The sequence below is a fragment of the Notamacropus eugenii genome, chromosome 6, assembly GCF_028372415.1.
Source record: "Notamacropus eugenii isolate mMacEug1 chromosome 6, mMacEug1.pri_v2, whole genome shotgun sequence".
Taxonomy (NCBI): domain Eukaryota; kingdom Metazoa; phylum Chordata; class Mammalia; order Diprotodontia; family Macropodidae; genus Notamacropus; species Notamacropus eugenii.
This window is the reverse complement of record NC_092877.1, coordinates 123,243,655-123,269,102: the sequence shown is the minus strand read 5'-3', so window position 1 is coordinate 123,269,102 and position 25,448 is coordinate 123,243,655. Positions and strand designations below refer to the sequence as shown.

Here is a 25,448-nt window from a genome sequence, read left to right as displayed (position 1 = left end):
ACTTGCTAACAATCAGAAATGAAAGGGTATAAAAACAAGCCCTCTGACACATCCAGGAGGGACTGCTATCACAGGTCCTTTGATCTGCTTTTGTAAAAGGAAAGGCAACTTCTGAGGGGTCAGCAATCACTATAATCAAGCACATATATCATTCATTCAGTTCAGGGGAAAAAGTCAGCATCCTGAACTTCAGAGAAAATACAGAGAAACAAAGATCAGGCAACAGACAGGGCTTCCAACTGTCTGACAGATCAATAGACAGATAAGTGTCTGACCATACATACATAGTTATCAGAGAGAAAAGCGCCATCATCTGGGTTTTCAAAGGGGGGTGGGAGGGGCTCCTTGGTGGCTACACAGAGTCTCATCTGGCCAAACATTTCCAATGAGTAAGCCCCAAAACAAAACTTCACCTCAGAGTATATATGCACTTTTCAGAGCCAGAAGACCTCACAACCCTTGAAAACCAGTGCTTCATTAACAAAAGGTGTGGACCTTCCTGCAAATCTCCCCTAATCAAACTCCTCTTAATGGGCAAGCCCATTAATGTACGGGGAAGATCTTGAATCTCATTAGCATTACAAAGGGGTACCTCAGGAACTCCTGGGTTCCCCCTCCCTAGAAGTTTTCAAGAAAAGGCAGGATGACCATAGGTTAGGGATATTGTGGAAAGGATTTTTGTTCAAGGGTGGGTTGGACAAGATGGCTTCCAAAATCCTTCCAGCTCAGAAATTCTTTCATTTTATAATTTCTACTTCACATAAAAATTGCTTGTTTATAAAAAGATGATCCTAAACTCTGAGCAGATGGATCACTATCCAGTTATATTCCTGGTCTATTTCCAGTGTAAATGAACATTCTACTTGGCACACAATCCCTTGAGCCATGAGACAAAAGAAACAAATAAAGATGCATTTAAGAAAATGCTATGTGATAAAATGGATAGAGTTCCATTTTTAAAAATAATACCTTTAGAGGTAGCTTAGAAGAGTGAAAAGAACATTCACCCTAGAGTCACAGAGCCTGTGATTAAGTCCTGCCTCTGACAATTATTCCTTGGGTGACCTTGGGCAAGTCTCTTAACTCTTTGGGCCTCAGTTTCCTCATCTATGAAATAACAATGTTGAATTAACTGGCCCTTGAAGTCTTTGTATCTTTTGGTTTATGATCTTATGACCTTCCTAGGTTGAAGCTTGGCCCATGGCAGGTCATAGACATTCACATCATCAGTGAACTCATGATTTCTTAATCAGGAGAAAGAGTTAGTGGCACAGTGGATAAAGCATTGAACCTAGAGTCAAGATGAGTTGAATTCAAATCTGACTTAGAATACTGACTAGTTGCATGATCCTGGACAAGTCACATAAGCTCTGTTTACCTCAGTTTCCTCAATTATAAAATGGGAGTGCTTTTAGCAAACACCTTCCAGGGATGTTGTGAGGGTCAAATGAGATATTTGTAAAAGCACTTAGTTCAGTCAGTGTCCAGCACAAAGTAGGGGCTATATAAGTATGTATTCCCTTCTCCACCCCTTAATCTTCTGAAAAATTTATGAATCTTTGGAAATCAGGATTATTTTCTTTCCCCCAAAAGTAAAATACCACAAACAGTGACATCCAATTCCATTGGTTTAGGGGGCCAGGAGGTCGAGGCCATTATCAGGAATGTTCATTTCGCTTTCTTCTGAGAAAAGTTTCTTATATTACTCAACTAAACTTGTAAAATATTTCAGACTTGTAGGAGCTGGAGCTGATTCCACACCAACAGCCTTTTGACAAACAAGTGGAGCATTGAAACCAACAGTTGCAATTCGGTTGTAAAAAGTCCTCTCTTTTTCATTTTAATAACGTTTCTGCCTGCACTCCAAAGTGAGGCTGCTCCTGTTGTTGTGGGCACAGCCCTCATAACTCATGTCTGCTGGGCCCTTATTGTGTGTATACTTTGGAATAAAGAGGGCTCTTACGATGTCTAATATGATGTCCTTTGCAATCTGTTATTAGAGCATGCATCACCTTACCAGTTAATCACACCATTATAGATACTGAAAATCTGACAGGCCAGGATTGAAAGACAACGTGGCCCGAGATTAAGAATAGCTATTTGAAAATGAAGTCAGGATAACAAATGGTGTCGATGGCTGCATAAAATTGAGGTTCCAAGAGAAAATATTCTTTTTTTTTCCCTCAATCTCTTTATAATTTCCAATGTGTTTACCAGGAAATAAAGAGAGGGAAAAAAAATTTTAAAGGCATAAATGAGATTTTTCAATTTGTCTATAAATGAGGAGTAAAGGAAAGGGAGTGGCTTAAAGGGAATTAGGGATACAGCCCAATATAATTAAAAACTAAATTAATAAATACATCAGCATTCTATTTATCTACACTGTCATTGTAAAATAAGAGAAGCTGATGTATTCCAGGATTGTCATCAGCAGCCTTGGACTGCATCATTAATCTCCCAACTTGTTTATGTGTTATGGTGTGCTACCCTGCTTCTATGTACTTTGCTGCCATCTCCAGGACACTGTGGTGACAAGAACAACAAAACTGGAAGGCTATTATCCCCCACGTATGACATTGGGGAGATTTTAAACAATTTATTTCTGTGGCTGAAAACATCTCTTACCAAAAACACCATTGGAGAATCAAAAGGCTTACAGATGTTGCTGGGTACCCTAGAGATGCCAGAGCTGAGAGCTGCTTGTTAACAAAGTGTAGTGAGTTATAAAAATATTATTATAGAGCTTTATGTGACCTTAGATCTCATCTACTACAGCCCCCTCTTTTTACACATAAGAAAATTGAGGCTGAGAGAAGGAAAGAACTTGCCCAAGATCACCCAGGTGGTACAACTGTCTCCATTTTGTCTTTTTAACCCCAACATCTGGAACATAGCAGGCACTAATAAAGGTTGGTGGATTGATTCATGTGGCTCAGAGTCAAGATTCAAACACACATTTCTGATTTATCATGAAGATGACAAATAACAATGTCTTCAAAAATTTTAATGTGATTTTTTAAATCCCCGAGATGATTTTCCTCTTAAGAAGTCAAGCTTCTAGGTTGAAACTTGTCACCTGAAAAGGGGAGGGAGGCAAGGAGGGAGGGAGCGAGGGACTCTTTCTTGTATTTTTCTTCTCTACTCCTTGCTACCACCACCACCCCGCAATCACTGGCAAGATGCTGAAAATTCTAATTTCTCTGTGATCCCATTCATATCTGTCTCCTCTCTACTCAGGATGTTGGCATTCTGGTTCACAGACTTAGCACCTTTCACCTAGACTATTTGAACAGCCTCTTACCTGGCCACCTAGCTCCAGCCTAATGTCACCTCCACCCATCTGCCAAAATAATATTCTAATGCAAAGTAAAAACCATGTCACTCCCCAATCAAATACCATCAATGGCTCCCTACTGCCTAGGAGCAGGGAGTCTGAGCCCTTTTTGGTGTCATGGACCTCTTTGTAAGTCTGGTGAAGCCAATGGAGCAACTCTAAGAATAATATTTTAAAATAGGGACAAGGAGATTATGCATAGGAAAGAGTATTGGGGCCTGGAGTCAGGAAGACTTGAGTTCAAATCTAGCCTCAGACATTCACTAGCTTTGTGACACTGGGCAAGTCACTTAACTGCTGCTTGCCTCGGTTTCCTCACTTGTGAGAGGGGAGATGATAATAATACCAACCTCCCAGGGTTATTCTGAGAACTAAATGATAACAGAATTGTAAAATGCTTAGCACAGTGCCTGGCACATAAAAAGCCCTATATAAATGATAACTATTATCATGCATAAAATTAAATCCGTAGAATTGTAAAGCAATCTGAAATATAGTTATCAAAGTATTTTTAAAAGGTTCATCCATTCTGACTATAGGATGAAACGTAAACTCCTCAACTAAATGTAGTACAAAGACAAGGAAACCTTTTCTACCTTTTATTTCCATCCCTTTGTGAGGACCAAGGGAGGGAAGCAGAAAGATCACGTGGAGGATATTGCAGCAGACAAAGCAGAAAAATGCTTTCCCAGGATACTTTGGGCCAAAGGGACATAGCAGAAGGCATCTAGCTGGCTATGAGAGAAAGGACTGCTGGCTGGAAGAAAGAAGAGAAAAGCAGAAGATCCAGGAGGGAAGAAAAAATGATTTTCCATATCACTTTACTGATTTGAGAGTAAAGTTATCTTACTACAAGGGAGTGTCATAGACCATAGGTGGTGGCAGCCATGGCAACAGTGGAGTCAGCAGTAGATGCCAGCTGGAGAGGCAGCTACACTGGTGAACAGATTAGCAGATGGGAAAGAGGCATGTATATACAACAACCATGTGTACTCAGGCTGTTGCATGTTTATCCCTTATTAATAGAGTCAAATTAATTGTTAGGTAACTGGTGTCCTAGTCAAGGTCCCTTTTATGTCTATATTTTTTGCTCTGAATGCTTCATGGTTGCCTCGAGAGCCAGCAGGTGAGCTGACTCAGATATCCTAGAAATGAGTTAAATTCAGAGGCTCTATCTCCTCTGAGAGAGAGAAAGACAGAAACACGGGTGAAAAAATCTGAGTCATACAAGAATATGTAATTGTTGGTAAATCTCTAAGATTGAACCTGGGCACATGGGAGTCTGGAGCTGCTTGGCACCATGGGTTACAAGAGCATATGAGGACCTGTACAGCCTATCTCAGACACACCTTTTCAGGCATTTTGGACGTTACTCTTCATCAAGTTGTTCCTGCTCTCCTTATATTTTTTATCTAATCTGTCTTTATCTTGCGTGTACTGATTTATGTAGATTTTGTCTCCCACCTTAGACTGTGATATCCTTGAGAGCAAGAACTCTCCTGTTTCTTCTTCTCACTTCCACCAGCACTCAGCACACTGCCTGGCACACAGTAAATACTTAACAGGAGCTTGCTGATACTGTTTCCCATCAAAACTAAGCTACTTTCTATTCTCGATCCACTCTCCTGCTTCTGCCCATCGATATTCTATATCACTTGCCCCTATGATGAAATTGATCTATCCCTGTGAAGTCCGGCTCAGATTTCATGTTCTCTGGGAAGCTTTTCTAGCTATCCCCAGATGAAAGTGCCTTCTCTCTCCCCAACTGTCCTTAGAATATTTTATCTGGATGTCTTCTTTGCCCTTATAACAGTGTGCCTTGGTATGGGCTTTAACAAGTGTTCAAGGAGGAGAAAGGTCATTATGGACATAAATGGTCAGAGAAGGCCTAGAAAAATGATGGGAATTTGGATGGGAGAAAGGAAAATAGATTCGGGGGAGGAAAAAGCTTAATAAATAAATAATATATTTTATTTGAATAACAGCATATTTAAATTATATATACTTTATATATAACTATAATAATATAATAATATATTTTAAAATAAAAGAAAAATAAAAGCACATAGAGAAAGAATAAAGCCTGGACTGGACAGGAGACAATGCAGAGAGTGGCCTGATAGGAGCAGAGAGTACATATGGTGGAATACAGTGGGTAATTAAGGTGGCACCAAATGAGAAGAGATCAAACATTGCTACAGGCAAAACGGAGTTATCCATGGTATTGCTGAGGGGAACAAAACAGTAAGAAGTAGATTTGTTCTGCTTGCCCCAAAGGAAAGGATTAGGAGAAGTAGGTGGAATTTGGGGAGGCTGGTTGCTATATGCAAAACCCTGCCAACAAGTACAACTATCTCAAAGTGTAATGGGATGTTCTAGAAAGAAGATGGTTCCATTTCACCAGGGATCTTCAAGAAGTTGCTTCAAGAGGCTAACCATTGACTGGGGATGTTTTAGAGGGCACTCTTCATCAGCTATGGGTTAGTGCAATCAACAAGCATTTATTACATGTCTCCACAGTGTAAGAAATCATCCTAGTAGCTGCAGATTCTGCAAGAAGCTTATATTCTCCAGTACTTCTGCTGGAGGGAAACAATATGCACACAGATGAATAAATACAAGAGATCTATCTATCTGGAATAAGCAGGGAATCTTATTTACTATTCCGGAGAACTTCCTGTGGAGCACGTTATGAGCTTCAATCCTTTCCTGAATAACAGCTATCTTGTTGGGATGGCACAGGGAACTCCAATGACTAGGGCCACGCTTAAAGGGACCAGCAATTGAGAGACATGATTTTTATGGGGAGGAAGAGGATTTGGGGAGAGAAACCACCCTATCTGCAATTTATAAGAGCTATGAAAATGGCTCCACTCTCTTTTGGGGCATGGGGATGGGGGGATGTCCTTGTCTTATGGGACTCTTTTCTAGTGCTTTCTCCTGCACAGAGTTCCTATAAGAGAGAAAGGAGGATTTCTATTTCTCTCCCTTTCCCCCTCTAGCAGCAATAAAAACTGCCACAATCCAGCCAATCAAGGATTCTTTAAATTCCCTTACCACCACTAGGGGCCATCTAATCTTACCACTGGACCCAGATGACTCCAGAGGAGAAAGTGAGGCTGATGACTTTGTACAGTCCTACCACATTTAAATCCAATTCACTCACAAGTCATGTTATCGCCTTCCTGACATCATGGTTCTCTTTGAAAATGAAGGACAAACAACAATTCAGTGATTCAAATTCTGTGTTTTTTAAGAATATAGAAAAATTCTATTGAGCTTACCTAGAAGGCAAACTGTAAGATTTTCCTAGCTAACAAAAACAGAATTTATCATATGTGAGAAAGACACAGACAAACATAGGCAAAGAGACAGGGAAGAGGAAGAAGAAGAAGAAGAAGAAGAAGAAGAAGAAGAAGAAGAAGAAGAAGAAGAAGAAGAAGAAGAAGAAGAAGAAGAAGAAAAAGAAGAAGAAGGAGGAGGAGGAGGAGGAGGAGGAGGAGGAGGAGGGCAGGGAAGGGAAGGGAAGGGAAGGGAAAGGCAGGGAAGGGTCACTATCTGGACTTAACTATGAACTCAAGAGGTAAAATTCTGATTACAAACCAAATTCAAACTACAAAGGACATAGAAAGGAATATTTGAAGATTCACTGCCTGTTTTATATGCCCAACTATCTTAGGGACTGGGAGTATTAATGTCTTTTTCATTATAAATTAATCTAAAATGCAATCAGACTCTCAACTCTCATCTGCCCAGAAAACAGCACTTCCTGCAGCTATGCCAGCTGCACCAGACCCATTCTGGATTTGATGATTGTGATGAGAAGTGGCTAGTCCTTGTCCTATCCTAATAATTAGCCTCCATCCCATTGAGCCTCTACTAGGCAAGAGAGAGACAGAGCCCCAGAATTCTAATGAACCAGATGTTCCATTGATTACTAGCAGAAGAAATTATGTCAACGTGGATTTTTGCAGAAAATAGAATAGTAGAACTAATGTTTTGATCCCCAGTTGTGCAGGAAGGGCACTTTAAAAACACAAAAGGCAAATAAATATCTACTATTAGAATACTTGAATGTCAACCATAAAAGCATATGCAAAGCCATCTTTGAATGTGAGATGGAGACACATAAATATTTTCCAAGTGCCCACCTGGGTACTTCAAGAAGATACCTAATTTTCCTCCCAGAAGCTCTAGGAGGAAATTTCAAGGGGCCAAAACTTTAATGGACATCAGGGAAAACTAATGTTAAAATTCATTTTTCAACCATTAAACTTATTTTCCTACCTTTTCTTTGATTTTGGGATGAAAATTGGTTGTTAGATCTACGGGTATCCTAGATTATCCAGTGCTATCTCATTCCTATCTCTACCACATTCTGAAATCAATAGTCAGATATCAATAATTTAAAATTATAGTTTATAGCTTATCATCATTAGTGTGACATCAGAAAATTGAGGAAGGAAAACTATTAACCACACTACAAGTTCTTTCCAGCACACAACTTATTTTTTACTTTGATATAATTTTATCTTTACCAATTAAATGAGACTTCTATTCAATGTAACAATGTAACAATGTAACAAGTACTTAATAAGTGTCTTTTACGTGCCTAGGCACTAGAGTAACAAAGACACAAATGGGGGAAAAAATGAGAAAATATGTGTAAAATGTTCTTCAAACCTTAAAGTGCTATATCAGTGTGAACCATTATTACTTGATACATCTTTTGTATTTTCTCCTATGTGCATTTTCCCTAACTGAAAGCTCTAAGAAAATTAAAGGCAGGGACAGTTTTGGCTTTGCCTGAGTATTCCTGGGGTCTGGTACATATCAGCCACTTAAAAACGCTTATTGAGTCTTAGCTCTGCCACTTGCTACTGGTATGAACTTGGACAAGTCACTTAATCTCTCTGAGCCTTTGTGCCTGATCAGTTAAAAGAACAGAGTCTGACTAGGTGGCCACCAGGTCCCATCTAAATCTATTCATTGAATTGAATTATCAGACGACTCCCAAACAACTTCTACCTGATATCACTTCACAGGGAATCTGTCTCATACCTATTCCCGAATCTCTCAGCTGATTGCACACCTAGTGTACACTTTCACACTTGAAAAACCTTCTCATTGCCTCTGTACCAGGCTGCTTTGATTACAACACCATATCAACTGAACAAATCACCAAGTGACCAACACACCAGCCTTGAGACTATTCTGAGGCTAAGAACTGTCTTGTCTTCCCCTTCTCATGACAGTCCTTACAAATGAACAGTGGAATGGGAAAAATTCTCCCCACAAGGGAACAGCCCTTACTCAAGATCCTAACATTACTGTAAGTTTTGAGTGTCTGACTATTTTAACAATGGAGTAGTCATTTTTCACTGAAGAGAATTTACAAATCAAAGAGTTATGATAAAAATGAATTGTTCAGGTTTTCATTGGTAAATACTGAGGGACCTATTTAGGATCATTCCACTCTTTGGTATACAGAAAGCTAAATTAAAATCCAAAACTGTGCCCATTATTCACAAGGACAGCACTGCTATTATGACTTTCAGAAGAGTATTCCTGATTGCTCATCTCCCTTAACTATAGGAGTATAAAAATTTTCATAAATATCCCATAATGGGAAGATGAAAAATATATTGACTTAGGCTTCCCAATCAAAAAATTATAATAAAAATCATATATGTGAACCATCACTGATAACATTAGCCTCTTCTCCAGTATTATATGTTGCTGTTCTAAATCAGACAGACCTTGGCCTTCCCATATTTTCATCCAAGATGACATACATTTCCTTCTCTTTCTTGAGGCTATTTCTTGCATCTCAGATATTTGCTAATGGATGGTCTCAGGGACTGCAAAAAGAACAGTGGATTGGTCATCAAAGGTCCTGAGTTCAAATGCAGATTCTGCTGCATGCTACCTTTGAGGCTTTAGACGGGTTGTTTAACCTTCTCAAACTTAAATTGATCAGTCAGAAAATGAGATGATTAGACAACATAGTCTTTAAGGTCCATCTTCTCTCTAAATCTTATCTTAAAAGCCATCTCACTTCTCTGAGCCTCAGTTTCCTCATCTGTAAAATGGAAATACAAATGTTGCAGTGCCTAACTTAAAGGGAGAGTTTCAATTCAACCAGTATTTATTAAGTGCTTGTTATTTTCAAGGCACTGTGTTAGACTATGGGGATGTTCGGGAAGAAATTACATTGCAACTTCTGGAGCTACTAAAGAAATGTAAGTCCTTATACTCATTTATATGAAATTCTTTTTTATATTATACACAATTTACATTATACACAATTGTTTACTGACCTGGTTAGCACATCTTGTCTAAAGTTCATAAAACTTTCTCCGTGAAACCCTCAAAATGCTCGGTTTCTTCCATGCCTATTGACTGCTCTTACTTCACCAGGTGAAATCTTTGTCTCTTTTCCGGAATGACTAGGCTCCCAGAGGTTCTGTCTAGTCTGTGGATAACAATTTGAAATCATCTTTGTGAGGCACTTGAAAATCTCCAGTGTTCAGTTAAAGCTGTTGCTCTCTCATCCTAATGAGAGTTCTGGCAGACACCTAACTGAGATGATACATTGGCCCCCTGCACAAACTTCCATCCCTACACTGGTGTACAAAGGGCCATCGTTCTTTTAGTGACGTAATGGGTTAGTCCTAAAAACAATACTTGGAGCTAAAGTAAAGGTCCTCCTTGGGCCCATTCATTGTTATTGGCAGTGTCTTTGGGAGAAAACGCTGTTTGGTTAGTATTTATGTGACTCTGTTAATGGTGTTTCCAAGTTATTTGATTCTCAAGGAAGATTTCCGGTTGTAGAGGAACCCAAAGCACTACCATTTCTTCTTTACTCTCCCTAGATGTCCAGGAATATTTGAACCTCCAAGAACTGGGCCTGATATAATACATAGTACTCAATGTCAGGGTCAAGTGAACATAATAAGAGCAAACCCTAGCATCAGAGCCTCAGACACTTGCAGGACATCCAGAACATCATGTTTCATGTGCCAGGATACCAGATATTCAGAAGCAGAAGACTGGAATTCTAATAGAATTAAGACCATACTCAGAGACTTAGAGAGTGAACTCCTTTGCTATCTAGACCTCATCTGTTAAACACAATCTCTTATACCACCTCCAATTTCCTTTTATACTAGAACTTGAGAGAAAACTCCATTCAAAAGACTCTTGAAGATATGATTCCCTATCAAAAGGTACTGCTTATTCCCATCCTAAAGCTAGAAAACTCCCATCTTCCTCTTGCCTAATCCCTTTAATATAGAACACCATTCCCTCTCTTGTTACCATGTGTCATTTTCTCATCTCTGTTAAACTTGGCAATACTCTTAATAAGTCCCAGTCTAACTCTGACCTCCCCTTCCATCATGTCTCACTTAAATTCTGTCTATTGCTAACAAACTTCCATTTGTCCTAGCCCTTTTTTCTCTTATATGCCTTTCTTTTTCTGGCACTCAAGGAATCTTGGCTCCTTCCCTTCCCCTGCTCCGCCACCTCCAGAAAATACTACATCCATAGCCACTTTCTAGTACTAAATACACCTTCTATCAGCTATGTGGTATGGTGGATAAAGCACTGGACCTGGGGTAAGGAAGCCCTAAGCTCAAATCTTGCCTCAGATACTTCCTAGTTTGTGACCCTGGGCAAGTCACTTGACCTCTCTTTTCCTCAATATCCTCATCTGTAAAATAAAGATAATAATAGCACCTACCTGCCAGAGTCATTGTGAGAATCAAATAAGCTAATAATTACAAACTGCTTAGCACATTACCTGGCACCTAACAAGCTCTGTATAAATGTTAGCTATAATTATTAGTATTACTATGATCACCCTTCCAACATATGGGTTCAAGGGGAAAAGCAGACATACTTCTTTCTCACCACTGCTTCTTCTATAAATCACATGTTCTGTTCAGCTATGTAATGAAGTGGCAAACCTTCTACACTACTAATAACACAAGACAATTGCCTAGATAACTGGGCTCTAGCTTCACTCCCTTACAGGTCATCATCTTCATCAGGGAGCATAATTGTCTGAGAAATCTGTAAGTCTTGCTCATAATGTGCTGCCAGTGCTGGGTGCATGACACCCTCTGGAGGTACAAGAGCAGGCATGGCAAAAACCCCAAATTAGGTTCTCCAATAAGTTTTCTAGCAAGCCAAAGGACGGGCTTCTCAAAGTTGTAGTTACTTTTGGCTGACATATCATAATACTTAATATTCTTCTTCCTATAGAAGACAGTTGATTTCGCCTTGACTTTTCTGTCCTTAATATCCACTTTGTTACCGCTCAACACTATAGGGATATTTTGACATACTTGTACCAGATCTCTATACCAGTCAGGTACATTTTTGTAAGTAACTCTTATACATCAAATATTATAATGACACACTGAGCTTGGTTGTAATAACCATCTTTCAGACCACCAAAGTTCTCTTGGTCAGTTGTATCCCTTAAGCTGAATTTAATAAGACTTCTGTTAGTATGAAACACAAGAAGATGAACCTCAACACCCAGTGTGGCCATATACTTCCCAAATTCACCAGTCAGATTATATTTTACAAATATGGTTTTTCCAGTACCTCCATCTCCAACTAATACAAGGTGTGAGCTGCACGTAGAGTTCTCCTTGGGTGGCCATCACAATGGTTCTTCCAAAAGTGTCTCCATCTCTACCTGAATGAATGACTTTTCTCCCTTCTAGATCTGTACCCTATAGTTAATCATTTCAAGTATACACTGTCTTCCATACTCAAAACTCTTCCCTCTTCCTCTTTCACTGTTTAACCCTTTCTAAACAATGAGGAAACTTTTGGCATGTTTGCACATTATAGAAAAGAAAATAGAGAGGAAGAGATTGAAAACTCATGAAAAATAGAGAATGATGGGAGTAATTTCCTATAGAAAACAGGAAAAAAAGTGATCAAGGGCATCTATAGAGGGATTAGCCTTAGAGAGGAGAAGAGCTACCTCTTCATCATAGACTAGTGAAAGAGTATATTTTAGTTTGCTTGATTTTCAGAGCTAATTGTTGAAAAAAAAAATTTCACTTAAACTGCTATAGCTCTTCTCCTTTTCAAAGTAAAATTCTGAGAAAAACCTGTCTACGCTTGCTACCTTAACTTTTTTCTCAAATAGTTCCAATTGTACTGTTCTGTGTTCTATGTCAATATAGCATTTGCCACTCAGGAGACCCAATTACTCCAGGAGAAATGCCAAGAACAGAAAAGAGGTCTGTACACAACATTTGTAGACATGACCAAAGCTTTTGGTGCAGTCAATCATGAAGGCTTGTAGAAAATTAGGTTAAAATTTGATTGCCCAGAGAAGTTTGTTGGTATCATATATCAATTTCACTACAGCATGATTGCCTGGATTCTGTATAATGGACGATGCTGTTATCCTTTCCCAGTCACCAATGGAGTGAAACAAGGCTAGCATGATATTTTTAGCCATATTGTCAAATGGCTTCAATGAGGATAAACATGGCATCAAAGTCACCTACTATACTGATGGTAAATTCTTCAACTTGAAAAGGCTACAAGCCAAGACCAAAGTGGAGGGAGTGTTGGTGCATGATTTTTTCTTTACTGATGATTGTGCCCTCAATGCAGCCTCTGAAGGTAAGATACAATAAAGTATGGATCATTTCTCTGCTGCTTCTGCTAATTTTGGCCTAACAATTAACACCAAGTATATACTGGTACTCCATTAGCCAGCATCACAACATGTACACATGGAACCATAGGCTACAGCAAATGGACAAAATTTGAATGCTGTAGATAAGTTCACTTACATTGGCAGTAAACTTTTTGGGAAGTATACATTGACAATGAGGTTCATTCATGCTAGCTCAGGGTTTGGAGACTGACTGCCAAGCTGAAGGTCTACAGAGTCATTGTGTAGTCCTCATTGCTGTATATCTATGAAACCTGTACAGTATACCAACACTAGGCCAGAAACTCAGTCACTTCCATTTGAATTGTCTTAGGAAGATTCTGAAGATTACTTGGCAGGACAAGATACCAGACACTGAGGTTCTTTCTCAAACTAAACTGCTAAGCATTCAAACTCTACTGCAGAGAGTGCAACTCTGATGGGCTGACCACATTGTTTGAATGCCAAATATACACTTTCCTAAAAGACTATTTTATGGAGAACTCCCATAGGGCAAGTACTCACATAGTGGTCAGAAGAAGCAATACAGGGATATTCTCAAGATTTCTCTTAAGAACTTTGGAATTGATTGTGTGACATGGGAGACACTGGCACAGGACTGCTCCATATGGAGTGCCCTCATCAGAGAAAGTGCTGTGCTCCATGAAGAACTGAAGTAGCTCAAAAGAAACATGAGATAAACAAATTTAGGGGATCCACCCCAAATGTCCCCATGGACTGTTTGTGCCTGACCTGTGGTAGAGCATTCCAAGCTCATATGGGTCTAATTAGCCATAGTCAGACACATTATAACTTGACTCTAACATATTGATGTCATTTTGGTCCTCTCTAAGAATGAAAGACAACAACCACGAATCTGTATGCTGATGCTGGACAGAGAGAAAGCAAAGATGGCAGATGGAGACACAGTCAACTCCACAAAGCAAAAATGAGCCAGGCCAGTGCTAATGGCTTAGGGATACAAAGATGAAAAATATTAAATTAGAAGACAAACTCTTAAAGGAGTTTGTATTTTATTTGTGGCATAGGAAAAAGAAAAGTATCCAAAATATAAATTATCACATGCTAAGTACTTAGGACTGGAGTTGCTTGAGAGGAACATCATCATCCTCATCATCAACGACAACAACATTCATAATAACTGGAGATTGTGTCTAGATCTTGAACATTTGCATAGTCCTATGCATAGATGATAATGAAATCCATAGGTTATCCAGGTATTATTACTTTTACATGTGATAAAACTTAGGTGGGTTCTTTATGAGTTATAGCCACCATTTTACAAATGGAATTATTGAAGATCTTTGAGAGAAGCAAAGTGGTTTACCCAGAATAATACAACTAGTAAATGTCAAAGTTGGAATTTCAAACCAATCTTCCTGGGTCTAAATCAAATGTTCTATCTACTACACCATTCTACCCCTGAGAGGACACGTCTCCAGTCATCTGTTCTATATCTTGCCTCTAGACCCAGATGTTCCAAAGACTTTTCACAGCCCTCCCTCACTTAAATCCAATTCACTTGTACGGCATGGCATCCTCTCCCTGATATCATGGTCCTCTTCAAGAACATATAAGAGCTCCCGCTGTGCTAACATTTTAAAAATTGACACCCTCTCCCCACTGCAGCTACTGCCTTTTCACAATAGCAAATTGATCCCAGCTGACATAATCCAAATTGTTTATGTTTGAATAATAACTTTGAGAGTCCCTGTGTCTTTGACTGAGTTTTCTTGTAATTGCTTGTGCTAAGCAACCTTTTAAGGTAACTATATTTATTATCTAAAGTGAACGTTTGAAATAAATTCTAAACCTCTCACTAAGAAAGGCAAATAGGCAACAACACTCATTAAGGGTAGAAAACTCAGTCAGTTTAGTACTAATCTCTTTTTTCCCCTCTTGTTATGAGTAAATGGAAGAAGGAATAATTAAAACCTTGGAAACATAGCAAGTCATTTGTATTAGGTCATACCTAATTAATTCAATTAATTGTTTTTTTTTTCATTTTTCTTCCTTTCCTCCTCCTTTCCTTTTTTCTTTTTTCTCTCCATCCTTTCTTCTTTCTTCCTTCCTTCTTTCTTTTCATTCTAATACAAAAGGAGACTTTGACCTCCTCCATTTCTAGCCTGGACTAATTCATGCCTCCTTAGGCAAACTGATGCATCCTCTACTCCCAAGGGCTTATTACATTAATTGAAATTAATTCAGATATCTATTCAACTTAGCCCACTATAGCTCAGAACTCCTGAATTCAAGAGAACTGACAACCCAGCAATAGGCATGTGCCACCACACCTAGCAAGGTTTATCCTTTTAAAATTAATCAAAGGACCATGATAAAGTCTCTTCCTTCTCTGGTCCTTACTTTATTCACCTACAAAATAGGAGTGAAAATTCTTGCACTATTTACATAGCTGTTGTGGTAGGGATGGAAAGTGTTTCATTAACCTCAAGCACTAAGGAAAAGTGAATTATAAATCCTTCCTTGATTCCATCCTCCCTTGACATGTTAATACACTATCTCTCTTCGTATTTTATTATTATTTACTTATCTATGTACACATTTTATCCCTCAGAAGAGTGTGAACTCTTGAGTGTGGGAATTTTTTTTTTTTACTTTTATCTTTCTGTCCTCAACATATGACACAGCTACTATATTTATTCATTGGGGTTGAAAAGGAGAGAGTCATCTGTACTTGTGATATAAATCCTCTATGGGACTCCTGGTATGAAAATTCTCTCCATGTGGCTGTACTGATTTGTTTTTCAGGACTGTCCATATTAATTGCAAAGAAGGGCCTCTTTCTTTGCAGAAGGTAGGGGTATGAAAGAGAGCAGAAACATTAATGGATAGTCAGAAAGATGCAAAAAAAGAAATCAATAAATATTTTAAATGCACAGAAAAGAAAAACAAAAAGATATACTGATGAGGACACAAATAGAGTTAGAGCAATTTCATTACTACCTTGTTAAATTTGATATATAATCCTCTTTCTTGTTCAACTTGGTATATTGAACTGTTTGTGTTATTGATGATCACTAAGTCTGCAATAAAAAAAAGAAAAAGAAAGAAATATCCTCCCCTGGCGCTGATATATGTCCAAAACTTGACTACAACTGATAGTCTTAAAGATTGTGCCTGCATCACTATGAAGGTCACTCAGGGTCACACAGTTAAACTGTGCCAGAGTCAGCCTGACTCTTAAGGCCAGTCCTCTATTTGCTATCCCATACTGCCTTGTACGTAGGAGGTGTTGAATCAATACTTATTGTTGAATTGAACTGATTTAGTGAAATGATATAAGGGAATCCTTTGTGGATGCTCATGTATTTTCATTAATATTCTTTGTGTAATGGCACTGCCACATTGTGGGAAGTGGATATTCTTCCATATACATCCATCTAGCATCACATCCCCAAAAATACTGTTGTCACTCATCCTTTGTTCTAAAAGAGGACCAATGATATCGCATGATGTCTTGACTTGTGAGTGAATTGGATTTAAGTGAGGCAGAGCTTCAAAAAGTTGTCAACCTCACTCTCTCCTCCACTGAGTCATCAGAGTCCAGTGGCAAGATTTAAGTCAAGATGAATTTCCACACTGCACAAAAAAAAAAAAATGGACTGAGTGCTTCTTGGACTAGCCATAAAGCTGAAATAATAGTAATTGATCACAAATTATTTTTAGCACTTTAAGGTTAACAAAGTGCTTTCCTAATAAATAAATAAAATCCAACAAAAATCCTGTGATAGAAACAGTATAAGTATTATTAGCTCCATTTTCCATATGATCACACTGCCAGAATTCAAACTGAGGTCTTGACTCAAAATCCAGCACTCTTTGAACTACAGTAGGTTGTCCTGTGGCTAATTTATGGGAGGGAATAGCTGGCAGCTACATGTAATTAGACCCACATTAATGAGATTTTAGATCTACTGGAGTTTCCATAGTTGCTATGGTCAATAAAAATCAGGTAGAAGGAATGAATCCAGACTATGCTTTATTGAGAAGATGGTGTTGTGGATCAATTTCACCATTTACCATATTAATTGAAATAACTTGAAATGCACAAGAGTTAGGTAAATCACCCTAGCAAATTAGGAATGGAGCCCATTCCCATACCAGCTGCCACTGGGTAACTTGGCCTGATAATCTATTCTGCCTTTTACTGAAGCAATATACACTGGGTAGAAACATTTTGGAAAAAAGTTTCCTCCAGACAGTTCCTGGATCACAACCACAAAAGTGATCAACTAGAACAGAGAAAATTAAAAAGTTTAAGGATTAAAGAGTAAGTTAATTTCAGGGAGAATGAATATGGTGAATAATAAAAACTTGAAAATTGAAAATGGTTTTCCAGTTAAGGAGAAGAATTTGAATGACAATGGAAAACTCAGCCCAGCTCCTGTTGCAGGATAAATGATGGTTTCCGGTGCTAGCCAATTTCCATATCTGTAGTCATTTTTTGGTTGTCATTGTTAGACAAAGTCAACTTATCTACTCAACAACACACTGACCTTCCCCCTCCCCCACCCTACATTTTCCTCCAGTCCAGTTCTTTTGCTATAGGACTATTACTGGAAAGTTATACATTTTTTACCATAAAGCTAAAATTATATAAGCTACAGAGACCAAAGAATAAATGATAATATACTGGCCAAGCTATCAGGGGCACTGGAGATACAAGCAGTTGCTAAGCAATGAAACAGTTACTTGGATTCTTATCTCCCCTCAAGGAAAGGCAAATTTCTTCACTAATACCTTGGGAGAATTGGAGAATTTGTAGATAAACTGACAAGTGCCTCAGCCAAAATGTTTCTTCTCATGCCTTAACTATTTCATTAGTTTAAGTAAGATTAAATTAAGGATTACTTGGATCATAGATTTAGAGAAAGAAGGAACCTTAGGCATCACATTCTCACTGCATTTCAGAGCTAGAAGACATCTCAGTGGTCTTCAGTTTCAATCTACACCGGAACAAGAATCTCTTCTACAATACCCCTAGTAATAGGTTAACCAACTTTAGCTTAAAAACCTGCATTGATAGACAACCTACTACCTCCCAAGGTAACCCTTTTGGATAACTACAATTGTTAGGAATTTATTCCTTAATGCAAGTCTAAATTTGTGTCTCTGCAGTTTTCACTCAGTGCTCCAAGGTCTGCCTTCTGGAGTGCAGCACAACAAATCTAGTCTGTATTCCACATAATAGCTCTTCAGTCCCCTCCTCAATTTTCTCATCTCCAGGTTAAATATCCATCAACACATCCAATATAACACCCTTGTTTTGAGAGATGCAGAAACTAAGAAGCCCAGAAAGGCTGAGAGACTTACTCCAGGAAGTAAACATCAGGACCAGGATTTGAATACAGACCCTCTTATTCCAGACACCAGGTCTCTTTCCATTATACTATACTGCTTCTTTAATTTACCCAGCCACATAGCTATCAATTGAGGCCAGATTTGAATGTATTCCTGACTCCAGCCTGGTGCTCTTTCAACTGTACCAACTAGCCCCAAAGTCTCAGACTGCATCCAGGACCATCTCCAGGTAACCTGATCTATGTGTTACCACTGGACCTACATGGCTCCAGAGGAAACAGTGAGGCTGGTGACTTTGCACTGCCCTGCCTCACTTAAATCCAATTCACTTGCCAATCATGACATCAACTTCCTGAAGTCATTAATCCTCTTCAGAAACAAAGGACAAGTAACAACAACTTCTTCTTTAACAGTCTTGACTTTAGAATATTTCAAGATTTGGAAAGTTCAAAAATTTTCAGTAAGAGTGATCACATACTTATTCTTCTGAGTCACAATGGATCACTTCTCCAGCATGAAATAATAAAAAAAGACCCATTTCATTCAATACCTCTCCATGGTATGGGCTGCCCTATAAGGGAGTGAATTCCCTGCCAATGAGGATGGTCAAGCCAAAAATAAAAGAACACTTTTTCAGGAATATTGTAGAAGGAATTCAGATTTCCAGTCCAGTGTTGGACTCAAAGACCTCTGAAATCCTTTCCAAGTCTCAAGTTGTATTATTCCATGACCTTAGAAATCATTGAGCCCAAGAGGCTATGATGCTTTGGGAGGTATGATATTTTTTAGAGAAGATATAAAATCAATGTTCTTTATTTATGAAAAGTAATTTCTTGTTATTCTATGGTTCAAATATAGGCTAAAATTGATCTATGGCACCTCCTAATCAATCAACTCCAACAGATTCCTATTGTCTCTAGGATAAAAAAAAAATAAACACTCTTTTGATTCTAAAGGCATTTATAGTCTTTCCCCAATCTATCTTTCTAACCTAATTGGACGTTACTCCCCCTCCTTCACCTTGTGATCTAGACAAACTGGCTTACTCTCTGTTCTACACATGACACCCAATCTTTTAGCTTCTTTTCTTATTGGAAGGCAATCAGGTCTCAATGACTTGCCCACCATCACACAGCTAGTGAGTGTCAGATGTCTGAGACGAGACTTGAACTCAAGTCCTCCTGATTCCAGGGCCTGTGCTCTATCCACTGCACCACCTAGCTGCACCTCCATCTTTTGTCCATACCTTTGAACTAGACATTCTTCCTGCCTGAGATACACTGTCTTGTTACCTCCACTTCTCTTCTTTCAAGACATGGCTCAACTACTACCTTCTGCATAAAGTGCTTCCTGATCCCTACCCCAAACTGCCAGCACCTTGCTAACTACCTTGTTTTTAATTACTTCATATTCATTTTCTTTCTGTTTTTTCTGTATAGACTTATCTGAGCAGCTAGATGGAGCAGTGGATAGAGTGCCATGCCTGGAGTCAGGAAGATTCATTTTTCCGAGTTCAAATCTGGCCTCAGACACTTACTAGCTGTAGAACCCAAGCAAGTCACTTAACCCTGTCTGTATCCTTTTCCTCATCTGTAAAATGAGCTGGAGAAAGAAATGGGGTCACTCCAGTATCTTTGCCAAGAAAACCCCAAATGGGGTCACAAAGAGTCAGACACAACTGAAAATGACCAAACCACTATATATACGTATATGTTAGAAGTTCTAAGTGAATAGGAATTGCTTCTTCCTTTGAATTTGCATCTCCTTTGGCTGTATACAGTAGATGCCTAAGAAATGCTTATTGATTGACTAATTCTGTCTTGTTCTGAACTCACCTAATAAAACCTGCATCTAGGGGTTACCCTACTCCATTACTAGGGTAAGGGTTGTTTTTATACTTGAAAATGTTCCCTGTGACTAGTAAATAGAAAGAAGTTATGACACCCATTGTTTCACCTTCCTGTCAACCAAGTTTCTTGGGTCTATTTAAACTAGACGATTTCATAACTGGATAACTCTCCCTATAGACAACAGGAAAGAATATGAACTATCGTTCTCAGGCTTATCTCAAGTATAGGAGGTAGCATGATGAAAAGAGAAAAGCATGGGTTAGGAGGCGTAGTGATAGCCACTGCCGCTAAGAAGGCTGAGGCAGGTGAATTGCTTGAGTTCTGGAGTTCTGAGCTGAAATAAACCATCAGGTGTTTTCACTGATTCTGCCATCAATATGGCAAGTCACAAAAAGCTGCTACAGCAGCCATATTGGTCACTAGGCTGTCTAAAGAGGGCCAACTGACCCTGGCTGAAAAAGTAGAGCATGTGTGAGATCTGGCCCATGCGTGATATTCTCCTTCTAGTCTGGGCAAGATAGAGAGAACCAGTCTTCCCAAAACAAAAGCAAAATAAAACACAACAAAAAAACTGGAGTTGAAGTCAAAGGACATGGATTCAGTCATTGGTTTTGTCATTTGTTGTGACTTTGTGCAAATCACTTCAAATCACTGGACCTCACTTAGTTTCATTTGTAAAATAAGAAGGTTGCACTAGGTGACTTCTAAGGATCCTTATAGTTCTAACTGTGATCCTGATGTCTGAGCTCTATATTCAGTGGCACAATTTGCCTGCGGATGGTACAGTTTCCACTGATTCTGTCATTTTGTGAATGAGTCCTATTATCTTTTAGAGACAGTCACACAGAGTCATGAAATCAAAGTGTCCCAGTGGAAAGATAAGATCTCAGGGGTCCTCTAAGCAAAATCTCTATTTACTCATGAGTCCCTTCCACAATATCCCTTACAAAGCTTCTTCTTTGAACAAGTTCCGTGAATGGTAGGGAATTTGCTCCCTCATGAAGCAACTCAGAGATTACCCCTAACTCATTGGCATTATTGCTATTGGTATAGTAAACAGATCCCTGGCCTTGCTTTATGGAGATAATCTTGGGACAGGAATTCTCCCCCTTATAACAACTCATTGTAACAGTTTTCAAAACACTTGATCCAAATTCTGTGTTCTATTCATGAATTTCTACCATCAATAATCATTCTGACTGGTGGTCACATACCTTTCCCCTGAATATTCCTTAAATGACATATCCTATAACTCCAGTAAACTGTTTATGTTAGCTTTATTTATGTAAAACTCTTTTATGTGTGTTTGGTGAGAATAACATTAGCAAAGACTTTGTGACAAAGTGATTACCAATGGATAAACGTTGCCCATCTTTAAGTTTAAGAGAAAATAAAAGGAAGACTATAAGTTTATCAAGCCAAGTTTACCATTCTTCTTAATTTATGAAAAATAAATCACCATCAGCAAAACTTTCAAACTAGCTCCTCCTTTTCTGCTCCATTTGGATAGCATCTTTCCTAACAAGGGATCATAGTCTGATATTCAATGAAAACAAGATGAAAAGCAAATAAAAGTACAAAGTTGCTCTTTGAAATCTGTACATCCAACTTTATAGGTCTAAACAAAATAACAGCAAAATTCATTTAGGGGAGCAATAGTTCTCGACTCTCAAAGAAAAATTTTTTTAAAGTAGGAATGAAGAGGAAATATATCTGAGATTATATTAGAAAGCAGTAATCATCAAAACTAGTTACCACTAGTAAAAAACAGGAAAATAAGAACAAATTAGGTGAGAAATAATTAAAAAAAGAAAAATAAGTAAACTTGACAACTTAATGTTCAATAAAGCTGAGAACACAAGTTATTTGGCAAGAGCTCCCAGAAAGCATGTTGGCAGAAATTAGGCTTAGACCAACAGCTCGAAACATATATGCCCTAAATATTAAAGGCTCCACCATAATATAATTAGAAGAGAACTAGATCAAATCTCCTTCATACTTATAATTCTGGAAAACCTTCAGGATAATTTTATTTGCACTGTCTCCAAAGAACTAAAATTTTGAAGGGTAATACAGACCTACATAGTGGACATGCATAAGTTGTAATATATTACTAAGAACCCATTAGATTGTAAACTCTTTGAGGGCAGGGACTATCTTTTGCTTCTTTTTGTAAGTCCACCACTTAGCACAGTGCCTAGCACATAGTAGGTATTTAACAAATGTTTATTGATTAATGAAGAACTTCTAGAAGTGGTTCCAAAAAAAAATCAACAGAAACAGATGATCAGCAAAGGAGGTAGTGTTCTTATCTAATAAGACCAAAGAACAATAAATATGGACCTCCTGTTTGGTATACTAGTATCTTTTTAATGTCAAGAGATCTAGAAGAAGATCCCCAGCACGAGGGGTAGATTCCTATGGGAAAATTTCAGGAGGATAAAGACAAGAATCATATTAAGGAGAAAATGAGATGAAAAGCAATCTATATTATTGAACAAAGCACCCACATTGAGGAAATAACATCCATCAAAAGATCCAATTATTTTATTATTCATGTTACTAATTTATCATCATCTTTATTTGTAGTAATAAGATGGCCAAAATTGTACTTTAAAAGATTGCTGCTTTTTGTGGACTGATGAGATAATATTTATTAATTTCTTAGCACAGTCTCTAGCACATAGTCTCTCTGTGTTTGTCCTTCATTTTCGAAGAAGACCGTGACATCAAGATGATAACATGACTTGCACTTGAGTTTGTTTTGAGTGAAGGAGGACTGAGCAAGGTCACCAGCCTCACTTTCTCCTCCTGAGCCATATCATTCACAGTAGAGGGGCCTAGGATGGGCTCTAGCAAAGACAGCAGAACTCTTTCCACTCACTGCATGTCTCCTCAGGACAATGCCACTGCATACTTGGAAAGTAGCAGAGGCAGGAGAATCACCTGCAATCTAGATCTAGGCAAAGAGAAGGAGAATATTTTACAAAATCCCATCCATGAGACAGGTCTTCACAGCAGAGGGGCCTACTTTGTGCCCCAGGCCAGAATCCCTCACATCAATCCACCAACACTCTGCAGACAGTAGAAAGTCCAATGGAGGAAAAACACAACCAAACTCAGCTAAAATACCTCCAAAATATGCCCGAAGACACAATAGGTAAATGGTCAGCCCAAATCAATGCAGAATTCAATCATTCACAGTAAAAGGGTGGGGTGAAGATTGACTGGCAGAGAGAGCAGAAATCTTTCCCCATAATGTAGTTCCACCCAGGACAATGCCTGGACAGAGGCAGGAGAATGACTTGAAATCTTGAAACAGGCAAAGACAAGGAGAATTCTCTAAAAAATATCATCCATGGGACCGGCTCTCACAGCAGGGGGCCTTCATTGCACTCTGGGCAAGTTTCCCTCACCTCCATCCACCAACACTCTGTAGAACTTAGAAACTCCAATTGTAGAAAAGCAGAGCAGAATTAAGCCAAAATACCCCCAAAGTGTTCCAAGGGTCAAAAAAGGCAAATGTAAAGGCCAGATGCACCCTGAATTCAATCTTTCACATTGGAGTGTTCAAGGATGGGCTCTAGCAGAGAGAGCAGAACTGTTTCTACTTATAGCAAGTCTACTCAGGACAATTTCCATACATGGAAAGCAGCAGAGGCAGGAGAATGGTCTGAAATTTAGAAACAGGCAAAGAGAAGGAGAATTATCTAAAAAAAAAAGGTCATCCATGGCCCAGGACTTCACAGCAGGGGGGCCTTCGTTGTGCTCTGGGCCAGATTCCCTCCCTTCCACCCACCAACACTCTGCAGAGCTTAGAAACTCCAATGGTGGAAAAGCAGAGCACATAGCAGGCCCTTAGCAAATGCTTGTTCCCTTCTTTCCCCCATACATCAAAATATCCTTGAAGAACTCATCAAATAAACTGAATTAAAATAAGCCCTTGTGACAGATTAAAATGTTGTCCACAATTGCCCAGATGTAACATTGATTCTACAAAATTTAAGAATATTTATAAAAGATTTTGTCATATCAAATACATGCAATATCCCTGTGGCACAAAATGAAAAGCTTTCAAAATACAAAAACCAGATAGAAGGAATCAAAATCATCTAGGAACTCGATGAGGCACATATCCTACCGATCATCCTCCCTGTTACTAGAATTGTTCAAAAGATGCTTTCAGTGACCCTTCTGAAGACACTAATACTTTTATTCAAATACAAAAGATATTTATTTTATCCATCTATGTAGTAATCAGCAGAAAATTAAATATGAAAGAAAAATAGCCAGATGGTGACTTGAGCCAGGATCATTTCTAGCTGAACTCAATCAAATAACATCAGAAGAGAAACCTTTTTCTATAGAAATGATAGTAAATATAGTGATACTCCTTAAGAGTTTTCAGGGATTATAGACAATTTAGCAAAGAGGGGAAATATTTCCATTTCCAAAGGTAGCGATGATGGCAGCCTCTATTGACTATGCCAGAGAGGTCATGGAGCTCACAGAGGAAGAAAGTGCTTTAACCTTTATTCCAGGAGATAGAAGATGATGCAGTATTCTATTATCCCAAATGACAAGTGATTTATTGGAATAGTTTCTTTTGCTCCAAACTGTTTTAAACTATTATATTTTTTCAGCAATTGCACTGATTCACCACCTTATTGTATGTACCAAACTCTGAGGGTTTGAATGCTAATTTTAAAAAAAAAGTAGCTCTAGAAAGCTTCCCTTTTTTGACACAGGAAAAACTTAGCTTAACCATATTATGTGTCCAGGGTAAATTTTATTTAAGATACCTTTCTTACCTAGCTTTATTTGTATTGCCAGTGTTTGGCATATAGTAAGTGCTTAATAAATGCTCCTTGACTAATTGACTAACCTAGGACTGAACACAAACCAATTAAAAAGCACACGGAAGTAATTTCTCCCCTCAATGCCCATAGTAATTTTCTAAAATCCCTCCTGCAGGAAACCATTGTAAACATAATATCATGAATTTAGAATGGGAAAGGACTTTAAAAGGTCACCTAGATCAAACTAATCATGTAATAGATGAGAAAAACAAGTGCTAAAGTTAGAAAAATGGGTTGCCCAAAGTCACAAAGGATCTTAAGATTCTCATTTTGAAGCTGGAAGGTACCTTAGAGATCTGATCTAGTTCAACCCCTTCATTCAATAGACAAGTAAACTGAGGTCTCCTGGATTAAGTACTTTGCTGAGGGAC

At 38.5% G+C, this 25,448-nt stretch overlaps 1 protein-coding gene and 1 pseudogene across 3 annotated transcripts in view; both read right to left on the bottom strand.

The window, feature by feature from the left end:
- Positions 1-25,448, bottom strand: part of LOC140511769 (UPF0462 protein C4orf33 homolog) — a 94,311-nt gene that overhangs the window by 8,942 nt on the left and 59,921 nt on the right. The window contains exons 7-8 of one of the 3 annotated variants that reach the window (XR_011969665.1): positions 9,655-9,809; positions 8,758-9,195 (exon numbers count right to left, since the gene is read on the bottom strand). The exons of 1 other annotated variant lie outside the window; for it this stretch is intronic. Coding sequence is in view for 1 of the 2 variants with exons in the window: in XM_072621014.1 (XP_072477115.1) it covers positions 23,114-23,177 (64 nt within the window). In the remaining variant the exon portion in view is untranslated. Of the gene's footprint in view, positions 1-8,757; positions 9,196-9,654; positions 9,810-22,973; positions 23,178-25,448 lie in introns of those variants that run through there. One more of the 3 variants, XM_072621014.1, reaches the window with a different exon arrangement.
- On the bottom strand, positions 11,284-12,110 carry LOC140511770 (GTP-binding nuclear protein Ran pseudogene; annotated as a pseudogene).